Source organism: Elgaria multicarinata, chromosome 1, assembly GCF_023053635.1.
Source record: "Elgaria multicarinata webbii isolate HBS135686 ecotype San Diego chromosome 1, rElgMul1.1.pri, whole genome shotgun sequence".
NCBI classification, from domain to species: Eukaryota; Metazoa; Chordata; class Lepidosauria; order Squamata; family Anguidae; genus Elgaria; species Elgaria multicarinata.
In genome coordinates, this window is record NC_086171.1 from 203667771 (window position 1) to 203682110 (window position 14340).

Genomic DNA, 14340 nt, shown 5'->3' on the forward strand with positions numbered 1-14340 from the left:
CCCTCCCATCTGTAAGACCATCGCCCTATTATCCTGCTGCCTGTCGATTCCCTTAAATGAACAGGAGAAATCTCTCTCTCTCTCTCTCTCTCTCTCTCTCTCTCTCTCTCTCTCTCTCTCTCTCTCTCTCTGAGGTATCGGGCTTTTGATTGACAGGCATATCATGTCTATGAAGGTGCACTGTTGGATGTCACCAAAAAGTTGGTGGCCAGACATACACAATTAAACAAACTGAAAGAAGTGTTTCTTTACACGAACTTATCGCCTATGCCGGATATTGTGATGTTGGCTGCTAACATAAATGATATTTTGAAAGGTTAAGATAAATATGTTGTGTTGGATAGGGAAATCAAGTGTCCAGAAGTTACAGCTATTTCTGTCCAGTACCAGATGCTGGAGATGAAAAATTGGTGATGGACATCACCGGAATATCTTACTTGAGAACTGTCCCTGCGGCATCTGGTTTGCCACTGTGGGTAGAAAGAATGCTGAGTCAGTCCGAGGATGGAACATTTTCATTATTCATCATTTCTGTTGCCCTTTTCATTGTAGGGAAAAAATGCCATGCAGCTCTTACATATCCTCAGAACAATCATGTGAGATAAGTAGACTGAGAGCCAGTGAGCTTCGCGGTTGAGCATATTTTAGCAGAAATTTTAGCTGGTGTCTTCCAGATCTCAAATCCAGCACCCTAATCATTACAACAAACTGTCCATATTGCTAATAGGTTTCAGAGTTATATATGAAGCTGAAAATCAGCATCTTAGCATAATAAAGGTGGGGACAGATAGGAAAAAATAATGTTTGAGGACAACTTCAGAGGAGGGTGAAGTCCATAAAACTAGTTGGTCCATTGGATTACTTGGGCATTGGGCTCAGGCAGGTCTTACATAATGAGATAAACCATTGTATGATAACTTTTAATAGTTGAGGTCTATTGGTAACTGGGGCCTTAGCTAGACCTACCTGAAAATCTGGGGCAGAGGAGGGGAGACCTCGCGTTGTGAATAATGCAAGATCTCACCCCCGTTTACACATAAGGCACAACGATCTCAAGAAGAGAGGCATCACACCTGCCATTTTTTTTAATTTTTAAAGGGCTGGCTGCGCACGAGCGCTTGAGTGACAGAATGTAAGGTGTTTTGTTGTTGTTGTTTTAAAAAAATTGATTTCCCTGCTCCCCCCACCCTAATCCCATAGTATCAGGGATGATCCCTCCCTGATCCCAGGATCCCCTGTGCGTCATGTGGATACACAAGGACGATCCCGGGGTTCGCCCCAGGATAAAGGCTGGTCTAGCTAATGATAATAATGGCATCATCTGTTCCTCTGCAGACCCCCTCAGTGGCTGTCAGTGGGGATGGAGAAGCACATGGAATGACCTCCTGCATTACCGTAAATACTAACAGCAAACTCATTCTTCAAGTACGGGTCCTTATGTAAACCAAAATGCCATCATTCACACACAAGAGGGGGGCATCACCAGGCTTTGGACACCCCACAGTTTGTAGAAGTACAAATAAAGTTAGATTTGCCCCCTCTCTCCCTACCTCCAAAACCCTCAACCCAATTTATTTATTTATTTATTTGTGGCATTTATATACTGCTGAGTATGGAAAAATCCCTCAGCAGTTCGCAAAAAGCATGCTCAGTGGGAATGGCCACTGAGTGTTAGAAGGGGAGAATAGAAAGCCAGGGCGAAATGGAGTATCCTGGAAATGGGCATGGCTGGATGGGCAGCACTTTGGCCAAGAGGATGTCACATGGCAATGTTTTGTTGTAAGTCCCTTGTGCTCTTTACTCAGTGTTACAGGGAAAGAAGAGGGAGTAAACCCAAAGTAATTTTTCTATTGTTACATTTATATCCCATCTTTTTTTCCTCTTGCAAGGAACCCAATGGGGCATACATGGTCCTTTTCCTCTTCATTTGATCCTCACAACAACCCTGTAAAGTAGGTTAGGCTGAGAGTCAGTGGCCTTAGCTAGACCTACCTGTTATCCCGCGATGGAGGAGGGAAGGTCTCACGTTGTGTTTAACATGCGATCCCTCCTCTGTTTACATGCGATGCATGATGACCTCAGAAGGAGAGGCGTCGCACCCACCATTTTTATTTTTAAAGGGGCGGCAGCACACAATTGCTCGTGCGCAAAAGGTAGGTGATTTTTTAAATTTACATTATTTTTCCCGCTTCCCCCACCCTAACCCTGATGGGCGCAGTGCTCCTGAGCAGCACTGACCCCCGTGCGTGGCTCCCGGCTCTTCACGAGGAATCACGCGGAGCCAGGTCAACCCGCGGCAACCGGCCACACGTTCCGCGGTCTCGGGATCAGCCCAGGACCGCGGAAAAACTGGTGCCAAAGGGGAATGCGATATCCCGGGGCAAGGGAGGAATGATTGCCTGGTTGAACTGCGGGCTCAATTGAAGATGCCGACGGACCGCGGACGGAGGCAGGTAAGGGAGAGGAGAGCGGGGGGGGGGTTTACTGGGCCCTGCCGCTGTCGCCGCATGGGCGACAGCGGCAGGGCCCGGTAAACCCCACTTACCTTTCCGGCGGAGCTCTGGATCGAGGCGAAGGATCCGCCTTCACCTCGATCCTCTTCGCCACGCTCCGCCGGCCCCCCAATCCTCTTTGCCTCCGCCTTAAGGGCAGGCGAAGCCCCCCGCTCCGCTTCTAATTCACCGGTCCGATTAGAAGCGGAGCACATCCCTACCATCTAGTTATGGCCAGTGACTGAGTCAAAGTCACTCAGGGAGCTTCACAGACGAGTGGGAACAACAACACAGATCTTCCGAGTCTGGGTCCAACACCCTAAACGCTACCCCACAGCGGCTCTCAGGCTGCTGCCTGTAGTAGAGCTTTGCCTATTTCCATGCCAAGAAAGCGTGGACGCACACACTTCGTGCATTTGTTGTTGCCACCCACTGTGCAATTGTACATCTGCAGCGTACCTCTCCCTCCATTTTTTTTTTTTTAAAAAAGCACCAGCAGCCTTGCTCTTTTTAAAATCAGAAGAAGAATCCTTTTCAATGCCATGGCTACACCACTTCTCTACCTGTTGTATCCTGGAGGTAGTTTTTTCTCTCCCTGATTGTAATCCTGTCCTCTTGGGGAATGTATTGATCTCAAAGGACAGGTTTGCAAAGCCCAGGGACAGTGAGAGTCATCCCTTTCTCTCTCTCTCTCTCTCTCTCTCTCTCTCTCTCTCTCTCTCTCTCTCTCTCTCTCTCCTCTTCCTCTGTTTTTTGATCTCTTAGAAAAAAGGAATCAGAAGTGAGTACTGCATGTTCTACACTGAATGCTAAGCAGTTCAGGGACAGTCCCTTGTTTACTGAGCCTGAAGTGTAATTCTCACAGAACAGGGGTGGGTGGGGGGATATTAACAGCTTTAACAGTATATATGTGCAATAGCCAAGGTGCGCTATTATAGTTATTACCATTCAGCCAACAAAATAAAGGTGTTTTCTTCTTCCTTCCACAATGCAAGGAGTAATTTATCCCAGAGATGTCTTGAACAGTAATTGAGGGCCAAAATGGATCTGGCATTAAATGTGTCTTTGCATTGCACGGCATGGCATGTAAACATGTAAATAGCATAGGCTTGTGTGTGGAGAGTTGGTAATTATCAGGATCACAGCAGACGTGAAGGGAGATAATAACGACGACAACAACAACAACAACAACAACAACAACAACAATTTGACTTCTATACCGCCGAATAGCCGACGCTCTCTGGGCAGTTGACAAAAATGACAAACCCTATATATAACCACCTCTGCTATGTCCCTAAAGAAAGTCCCTTCTCCGAAGGTACCGTTTGCATCAGGAGGAAATCTCACAACTGCCCAAGCGAGCAGTGGTGTGTGGGTGTGGGCGTGGGTGTCTATCTTGACAGCTTCTTTATCCTGGGTGGCTCTGCACAGTGTCAGTTAGATGACGCAGTGTCAGTTAGACGATGCAGCCACAGGGGCAAAGAGGCAAAGATGTGTGGCTGAAAAGTTGCTGACTTACCCAGACTTTTCTAGCCAGAGAGAGGTCAGCCCGGCTCTTCCGCCAGTCTGTCCTCACTCAGAGCCTCTCCAGGGGGGTTCCCAGGCGGAAGGCAATCTCCTATTGGTCACCGGAAGCCATGGGAGGGGGAAGGGTGGGTCATCAAGCCAAATGGCCTCCAGAATGCCCCATGCCCCGCGCTGCCTCCAGCATGGGGAGACAGGCTTCTCTTTTGAAGAGGGGCCTTTTGTGTTTTACAGGGGGTAAGGGGGAAAGCCAGGGAGGATCGGGGGGGCAGCTTTAAACCCCATGCTCACTTCTTGGAGTGTGGATCATAGAATCATAGAATCATAGAAAAGCAGAGTTGGAAGGGGCCTGCAAGGCCATCGAGTCCAACCCCCTGCTCAATGCAGGAATCCACCCTAAAGCATCCCTGACAGATGCTTCTCCAGCTGCCTCTTGAAGGCCTCTAGTGTGGGAGAGCCCACAACCTCCCTAGGTAGCTGATTCCTAGGTAGCGGATTACCCAGTGTGACCCCATTAAGACAGCCCCAGGGTCTGAAGGCACCTCAGTGGTCATCTAGTCCAGCCCCCTGTAAAATAAAGGCTCAGCAATGCAGGATGCAACTACAAGTTCCACTAGAACAGCCTTTCTCAACCTGGGGCGCTCCAGATGTGTTGGACTGCAACTCCCAGAATGCCCCAGCCAGCTCTGGGAGATGCAGTCCAACACATCTGGAGTGCCCCAGGTTGAGAACCACTGCACTAGAAGAACAGGGCAAAGGGAGGGCAGGGAGAGTTTCAGGAATCAGGAATTTTCTCCCCTCTCCCTCCCTCTGGAAGACTTCCCTTGCAGTGGATCAGGGAACAGGTGATGGGAAAGAGTCACTGCCGGTCGGAATATATTGGGGCTTGATGGACCAATAGTCTGACCTCATGTGAGACAGCTTCCTATATTCCTTTAGTGCTTGAGGGCTCAGGTTTGGGGGCAGTCTGCTCCGAATCTGAACACTTTTAGCTGTGTTGTGGGGGTGGGGTGGGGGGTTCAGGAGAGTGGGCAAGGGGGAAAGTGCCCCTGTTCCTTTCCTTCTGCCTGAAACATCCCAGAGAGGAGAGGTTTTCTAAACCTCACGACTCCCATCATCCAACCTGAATCCCCCTCTCCAGGATACTTATTTACAGCTTTTAGGGGCCTGAGCAGGTTAGCTCCTTCTTCTCCTTATCCCTTCTTCTTTCTTTCTAAACTGACAGCTCAACATTCAATACATCCAGGAAGCTCACAGGTTCGTGTCAGGTTGTTGTTGTGGTTGTTGTTTTTAAATAAAATACCATTTCTTTTAATTTACGTACATATATACATTCTTAGAAGAAACCACTCCCTTGTTTTTTGGGTGTCCCAGTTTCACTTCCAAATCGATACGTGTTGGACCCCTTCAACTTGCTGTTCATGCCATTCATAGATCTGCGCTCTGTCATTTTCTAATCCCTATTTAAAGTCATCTTAGGGCAAGTCTACATTAGTGTTTAGCCCAGGGATCGCCCTGGGATCATCCCTGTGTGTCCACATAATGCACAGGGGATCCCGGGGGCAGGAAGGGATGATCCCTCCCTTTCCCTGGGATAATTGGGACAGCTTTAATCCTCACTTTTTCAGCAGTCTTGGGATCGTCCTGAGACCGCAGGATGTGTGGGCAGCCATCCCAATTTCGTCCCAGCTCCTCAAGAGTAAACACAAGGAGCCAGGAACCAGGCATGAGCTCCGTGCCCATTGGGGGTGGGAAGGGGGAACGGGATGGTTCTTTTTGTTGATTACCTTGCTGTTTTCGCTGGAGCACTCGTGCGCTCCAGCTCTTCTTGTTGGGAAAAAAATGGCCTCTGCGATGGGAGCAATGACCGGGATGTCATGCAGCTGTGTGGGGACTGAGGGGGAGGATCTCACGATCATAAAATCAAGAGATCCTCCCCTCTCCCTCCCAGAACGGTGGTTGGTCTTGACATGGCCATAGAGACATCTACAGATACAGCAGAGTGAGCTGGTAGAGTGAACTGTTGCTACTTCAGACAAGTGGGGAAAGCACTTTCAACCCCCCCTCCATATATATATATATATATATATATATATATATATATATATATATCCCAGGAAAAATAAAATAAAGAAAACTGGTACATCAAGAAGAAAAGGTTCCAGCCCAGCCCAGTAGCTTCTGTTTGCATGGAGTTGTTCATGGTGGGTGATATTCAGAAGCATCATTCCCCTCCCCGTCCCCCATCTGGAGCCAGGTGTGGTCAGGTGTCCTACTTCAGAGGACAGTCTTCTGTTTTGGAGAGCTGGCAGTGGACAGTCCTCTATGAGAAGGTGTCCTCTATTTGAAGATGAGTCCAATCCAAGGCTGATTTAAGCCGAAGAGCCATAAGGAGGGAGAGCAACAGGGGCCTGGAGAAGTGGCTCCTCCCTAGTTAGCACGTAAGCAGCAGGCTGGGCAGGTACACGGGACACCTGGATAGTCTTCACTGCATTTCTTTTTAAAGTATAGTTATTATTTCTAAAGTTGCACCTATACATGCACATTTGTATAGGCAAATGTTATGCAAACTGGTGCCCTCTTTTGCTCTCTTCATTGGTGATGCCATTTCTCTCTGTTGGCAGTGCAAATATGGGCCACTCGAACCTTAAGTGATCCAGTATGTCCTAACGCCATGTTCTATGGATGCATGTATCAACCAGGCCTGATCCAGATGTTGTCCCCAAATTTTATACCCACACTTCTGTCTCTGTGGGCTTCCACAAGCTGTAGTGATGGCCACCAATTTGGATGGCTTTAAAAGGGGGTTAGACAAATTCTTAGAGGAGAAGGGTACCAATAGCTACTAGTTCCCCACCAACTGGTGTACATAAGCCTATGTATACCAGTTGCTGGGGAACATGGGCAGGAGGGTGTTGTAGCACTCGTCTCCTGCTTGTGGGTCCCTGGCCGACAGCTGGTTGGCCACTGTGTGAACAGAGTGCTGGACTAGATGGATTCTTGGTCTGATCCAGCAGGGCTCTTCTTATGTTCTTACGACTTGGGCGTCCGGCGCTTTGTGGAACTGACGTTGAGATCAAGGGAATGATTCCTATCCAGGTTGGGAATGCAGGGAACTACCTTATCCTGAATTAGACCACCTGTCCATCTAGCTCAGTATTGTCTAAACCGACTGACAGCAATAGCTCTCCTGGTTTCAGGCAGGAGTCCTCAGCCCTATATGGAGATATCCAGGACAAAACCTACGATCTTTTGCATGCAAAGCATGTGCTCTTCCTATGCCATCCCCAAACACCCACATAAGCTAGATGTGACCTCACTTTTACTATCTGGGGGGTGGCACAGAAAATTAACTGGCCTTTTGCGTGCACATTCTACTACGGCTAGTTGAGTAATCGTGTCTCTGGATTTAGCATGCACAGACATGTTTATAAACTTCAGATCCCAGGCTTGGATGCTTGCTGTGCTAAAGGAGATTTGCTTGCAGGATAAGGGAAAGTGTGTGTGTGTGTGTGTGTGTGTTGGGGGGGATTATTTTAATTTTCAAAGTGGTGAAAACTGACAAATATTGTTTCTTTAACTTTTGGGAGAAGTAGGGTTTTTTTGAGGGTGCTGAAAAGACATCTTACAGAAGGCATTTTCCCCCCCCATTACCGGTTGGAGAAATGTTGCCTTTATTTTGTGTATGCGCAAATAAATAAACTAATATCAGGGCCAATCGAGGGTTCAAAACAAGAAATCTGAGGCTTACGGCAGACTGTATGTAAACACATGAAGCCCTAATATTCATAAGCACTCAGAGTACTGCTTTTATCTCCACCGTATTCTTAGAGAGGCATTTAATCCCCGTCCCCGGCACCCTCCTCCCTGTGCAGTTTATACATCCTTTGTAATCTAATGTAAAGCTTCCGGGAGAACCTATACAGCCTAGAAGTGACCACTTAAAATGGGCCACGCGAGGGGAATGGGAACAGACGGTCTCGTGTCCCTTTGATTTGGAGATAAGCTCTCTGTGTAAGACACTGTTTGCTTTGGGAGATTGTGCAAAGCATGTTAATCTTTGCAACGAAGCTCTGGGAATTGAATTCTGAAAGATCCTCGGAGTGGAGGGGGCGTGTTGCTGGAAACAAAATGAATCAAATCCTCCTTCCTTAGGATGGAACAAGACCTGCCTTCCCCAACCTGGTGTCCTCCAGATGTGTTGGGTTGCAACTGCACCATTGGTCGTGATGGGAGTTGCAGTTCAACACGTTTGGAAGCCAGGGAAGGCTGGACAAAACATTTAAAGAAAAACGCGGGGCTGTCATCATGCACAGAGGTCCGTAAACTCTCTTCCCGACCACCAAATACAACGGACCATGCTATTTTGTGCATTTTCCAGCTCCTGGGGAGAAAAGGAAGGAAGACACCAATGCAGGAACAAGAGCAGCTCAAACTTCTAAGTCAGCTTTCCCTGCCCCAGCGCCCTCCACCTGGTTAGGGAAGGCTGATCCAGGTGTATCTCAAGTGGATCACTTTACAGCAGAGTGCTGGAGAGGACCATGTTTTGTTTGCCAGTGTTACTGTGAAGATCTGAATCCAAACACATCAGGGCTAACAAATTATGTCTTTGCACACCAGGAGGTGTCCTCTCCATTCTCCACTTCTGACAGTGGTAGGTTTTGATAATGAGACAGGTGGTGGTGGTGTAATAAGAACATCAGAAGAGCCCTGCAGGATCAGACCAAGGGTCCATCTAGTCCAGAACTCTGTTCACACAGTGGCCAACCAATCTGTGGACCAGGGAACCAAAAGCAGGACACGGTGTAACTGCACCCTCCCACCCAAGTTCTCCAGCAACTGGCACACACAGGCTTACTGCCTCAGATACTGGAGGTGGCACATAACCATCAGGGCTAGTAACCTTCTCCTCCAGGGATTTATCCAACCCCCTTTTAAAGCCATCCAAATTGGAGGCCATCACTACACCCTGTGGGAGCGAATTCCATAGTTTAACTCTGCACAGTGTGAAGAACTCCTCCCCTTTATCTATCCTGAATCTCCCATCAACCACCCTCATGGGAAGGCTCTGGGTTTTAGTATTATGGGAGGGAGGGAGGGAGGGAGGGAGGGAGGGAGGGAGAGAGAGAGAGAGAGAGAGAGAGAGGTCTTCCTATCCACATTTTCCACACCATGCATAATTTTGTACACTTAGTTTTGTAATATTGAGATCCAGTGAAATGTAGTGGTTAGAATGTTGGAGTGGAACTTGGGAGATTCAGGTCCTAGTCACCTAGGGTGACCATATGAAAAGGAAGACAGGGCTCCTGTATCTTTAACAGTTGTATTGAAAAGGGAATTTCAGCAGGTGTCATTTGTATATATGGGGAATCTGCTGAAATTTCCTCTTCATCACCACAGTTAAAGCTGCAGGTGCCCTGCCCTCTTTTAAATCTGGTCACTCTAGTATAGCTCCTGCAGCTTTAACTGCTGTGATGAAGAGGTAATTTCACCAGGTTCTCCATATATACAAATGACACCTGCTGAAATTCCCTTTTCAATACAACTGTTAAAGATACAGGAGCCCTGTCCTCCTTTTCCTAAGTCACCCCTAAGGCCATGAAGCTCACTAGATGACTTTGGGGCAGTCACTGACTCTTAGCTCAACCTACCTCACAGGGTTGTTGTGAGGATAAAATGGAGAGGAAGACCATGTAAGCTGCCTTGGGCTCCTTGGAGGAGAAAAGGCGGGATATAAATGAAATAAATAAATGTCAAGACCTTCTAACCTCCTGTTATGACACAAAGTAAATTAACACTTGCTGTTTTAGCAGGAGGTAAATGATGTGTTTTACCTCTAGCCAGTGGAACCCCTAAGCCCCTACCTTTAGCACTTCCATGAGGTAACTCAGTCGAGATGAATAAGAATTGCTCAGAGGATAACTGCAAGAGCACTCAGAACTTGGGGTGTGCACGGACCAGGTAAGGGAGAGGAGGGTGGGGGGGGTTACCGGGCCCTGCCGCTGTTGCCGCATGGGCGACAGCGACAGCGGCAGGGCCTGGTAAACCCCACTTACCTTTCCGGCGGAGCTCCGGATCGAGGCGAAGGATCCGCCTTCACCTCGAACCTCTTCACCACGCTCCGCCGGCCCCCCAATCCTCTTCGCCTCCACCTTAAGGGCAGGCGAAGCCCCCCGCTCCGCTCCTGCTTCTCCGGTTCGAGGAGAAGCGGAGCACATCCCTACTCAGAACAATGTGTGCAGAAAGGTGATAACCAGGACCAGGGCACACGCACATCCACGATTGGCCTGCATGTGCTTCCTGCCCGAGAAGAACGTGTGTGGGCAGTGGAGGCTGGTGGCTCCGATGTCAGTAGGGTGGCCAATCTGCTCCGAGTTTCATTCACAACCAGTCAGAACACTAAAGGAACTGTCCAAAATGTTGGACCTTATCCCCAAAATGGGTTCACCACTTGGATAGTTCCAAAGCGAAATGTGACCCACTTAGCATTCCGTAATGCTAAAAGTGCAACTTTGTGGTTTTATTTCCCCCCTCTCTTTGCCGCCGCTGAGTAACGTAAGACTGGGAAGTTAAGTGTTTAGGGCACATTTTTTTATTCTTTCAATATCCGCTGTGGGGTGGGTGGGGGCTAAGCAGGATTGGGCCTGCGGCACATGCCATCATCCTGAAAAGAAATCACCCCCTGACGCTCTTATCAGCCCCAGAAGGGAAGCTTCAACTGGCACCAATGGACGCTTCCCTCCGGGGCGCTGATACTGACTACTGTGGTAAAGGAATTACACACATTTAACGTCATATGCAGTTTGGCCCTAAGATAGTGGGATGGATCCAGACTGGTCGTCCCATGAAAGGCTCCCACCATTCACAGGACAGAGTGAGACCCAAAGGAGGTTCCCTGCTGGAGGAAGGGGTGGGTGACTTTTGCCAGATCCTCCTTCAGTCCTCTGCACTGCCTGTCATGTTGCTCTGGAGCATCCCCCCCCTCAACCCACCAGAGCAGATTTTCTGGCGGCACAGAGAGCTTCCCGGGTGGGGGGAGAGTGATCGGCAGATTTTGCTCCCCCGTGCACGTCCCCCGGTGTTAGCGGATGCCCACCAGCTGTAAGGCGAGATCTACACCAAGCAGGATATAACACTTTGAAAACGGTATATGCAGTGTGCCCTGGGCCTGAACAGTTGTCAAAACTGTTATAAACCGTTATAAAACAGTAGTGTAAATCCTGCCTAATCTGGATCTGACCCATTCTGTGCAGATTACTTGAACGCTCTGTATACCTCATGAGGACAATTACTCCGGTGACTATAATATTATTATTTCTCTGTCTGCCCCACGCCCTCAAGCTGCACTTCGACATTAAGACCGGATAATCTATGGGCTTTGACAGGGACCCGTCTATCTTGCCACTTAATATCTTCCCTTCATTTATGCACATCATCTGTGATAGATGTCGCTTGCAAGCTTATGTGACAAGGAAACCCAAAGACAAAAACGTCTTTCTCGTTTCTGTGAGCCCGGAGCCTCCTAATATCAGATATATTTGGGAGCGGAGAGAACATGGTAACATCCGTGCCGTCTCTCTCGGCTTTTCCCCTCTTCCTTTTCTGGATTCGTTTGTTCGTTTATTTATTCAGCAGCTACATCCACCGGCGAGCCAATAAAGTATCTATAAATGCCTGTGTGGGGGCGGACAATTACCCGGCAAGATTTTCAAGGCAGATACTAGCAAGTAAACCTCTTGGGGGATGTCTCATTGGGGATGCTGGATCCAATGGCTGGGATCATCTGATCTGGCAGAGTCAATCCTGAGACAGCTCTAGTAAAGGGGGGGAGGCGCTGGGAGCGGAGGGATGCTTCGTGATGTTTTAAGCGCTATGCACACACTCTCTCTCTCACACACAGAGCTATTATATGCAGCATGCTAGCAGGCTGTGCTGTCACAGTTTCGATCAAGGAACCACCTGCTCACACAAGCCTTTTTTTTTCTCCTTTTCTGCCGAGGCTAAAAGCTGTCAGGATGGATCATTGGTGATTCTGGACAATGGGGAAGGAAAGGCAGGGCTTCTAGCTTCCAGGAGACTCCGAAACAGCAACTGTGGAGAAGACCTGCAAGAAGACTTTTTAAATATACATATATATATATATATATATATATATATATATATATATTAGTACTTCCAGAATCTGGATATCCTAAGACTCCCCAGCATTCCCTGGGTTTTCTTCAGAGAGACGTAGAAGAAGAATGTGTGTTAGTGGGACAGGCTATAGAGAAAGAGGCGTCTGCTAGTGAAGAACTTTTTTTCTCTCCCAGGGAAACAGAAGCGGCCCTTTGGGATGGGAACCAGAAGGGTCTCAAAGGGCAGATCACATGCCTTTGATTACTGCTCCTGATCTGACCCAGACACCAACTCTTTGGGCCTCAGGACAGAGTGGACTTGGGCAAAAACTAAAAAACTAAAACTAAAACCAACAAACTAGAGAAACCAGAACAATGGTACAAAACGTCATCTTGGTTTTCTTCCGCAGGCGACTGAGCCAAAGACCTGCTGTAGAGGAGCTGGAAAGAAGAAATATTTTGAAACGTAAGTATTTGAATGCTTCCCCCCCCTCCCCCGAAATGACAAACTGTAATTTCTCATACATTTTTTTTTTATCAAGCGTTCCTCTCACAGCGAAGAATTTATATTTCCTATCTGGGAAACTGTTGATAAGCAATAAAAATTTCCCCTTCTGGCATGGTACGAATTTCTAGGAGTATGCTGGACTCTTAACCATTATGATCTTTATTCTTAAAATATCTCTCTCTTCACCAGGAACATAGAAGGGAACCACAGTTAAATAATGCATATTTATTGAGAATCCAACAGTTATCAATAGTAGGATGGATAAATAAATTACAGTGTGTGTGTGTGTGTCTGTGTGTGTGCGCGCGATAATGTCCATACTGTTGTAAATTCTTCATACTCTTTGTTTGCTCACACAACAACCCTGTGAGGTATGCCATAGTTATTCCTGTTTTACTAGCTGTAAACTGAGGCAGAAATAAGTCACTTGCCCAAGGACACGCATCTGATATGCTGCAGAGGTTTGTGGCTAGGTCTTCAAATTCCACAACCAATTCATAGTGTCCCGTTGAAAAATTGTTAGAAAAGAATTTCTCTACTCCTGACTCAGTGTAACAATGACCTAGATTTGGTTTTTATTTGTTTGTTTTAACAAGGAAAATCAAAGTATACCACAAATTGCAATTCATCACTTTTAAAAGTGAAATACGGAGGCATCCAGCCAGAAGAGTGAGTTTCCTGATGAGCGAATTGGTAGCAGAACACCCTGACCTTTCTGTCTTAAGGCAAATCATGAATTAAAACCGTGAAAGGCACATTACTGCATTCTAACTGTGTTTATGTTCTGTGGCCCTCCCACCAAACCCGAAGTGAAATTAGAGACCAAGTTTGCTCAAGCAAAATCTACATCAGACTTTTTTAAAAAAATCTTGGTAATATTAGTGAAATTTCTGAGGGCTGCACACATCGACAATTCTGGTTATCTGTATTGTTCAGCTATACAGTTGCTGAACATCTTATAAAAATGTCTCAGTGGGAAGTGCGTAGTCAAGGCAGGTGTTGCTCCCTTATCTTGCTGATCCCGAGAAGAAAGAGGATGAGTGACAAATAGTTTGGAATTGGAAGACAGAGAGAGTTCAGCTGCAATCCTGCATGGCCCAGATCCACCCTCCAAAGAAGTGATAGGCGCCATCAGAGTGGATTGCCTGCTAAGAGATGTGTGCAAGGGTTTGCTGAACCACCAAAGATGCTCACGCACTGCTGGCCCAGTCTTCTTCCCAATGCATTGCTTGTTTTGGGCACGCACTTTGCATCCGGCAAGGCAAGGCATGCATCAAAAGCCCTCATCCATATGTGAATTGCCCCACCTGGATCAGGATGACTAGCTTTCACATTTGTGAGTCTTGATATAATATAGTGCTCATTATAGAGGTGGAGGGTGTGGTTTGAGCCATAAATAAATAAATAAACAAATAAAAGCAGGCTGAAAAAAGGAATAGCCTTCACACAGTGGAGGCTGGTGACTCCAATTTCAGTGGGGCTGTGAACCCATTTTTTATTTTAGTCCGAAGCAGCCAGAACTCTAAAGGAGCCATCCAATGTGCTGAACCCTATCGCCCGAATGACCAAAATCCAGAATGGATTCACAGCCCCACCAAAATCGGAGCCACCGGCCTCCAAAGTCGCCAGACCAGCTGCACTTTTTGGAATGTTATTTACAAATAAAGCAACTATCCACCTGAGGCTTACTCTGGACTTG

The 14340-nt window shown here is 47.4% G+C and overlaps 1 protein-coding gene across 3 annotated transcripts in view; it reads left to right on the plus strand.

The window, feature by feature from the left end:
• Positions 1-14340, plus strand: part of PHACTR3 (phosphatase and actin regulator 3) — a 267435-nt gene that overhangs the window by 241114 nt on the left and 11981 nt on the right. For all 3 annotated transcript variants that reach the window (XM_063146671.1, XM_063146652.1, XM_063146661.1), the window contains one exon: positions 12544-12599. In XM_063146671.1, coding sequence (XP_063002741.1) covers positions 12544-12599 — 56 coding nt within the window. The remainder of the gene's footprint in view (positions 1-12543; positions 12600-14340) is intronic.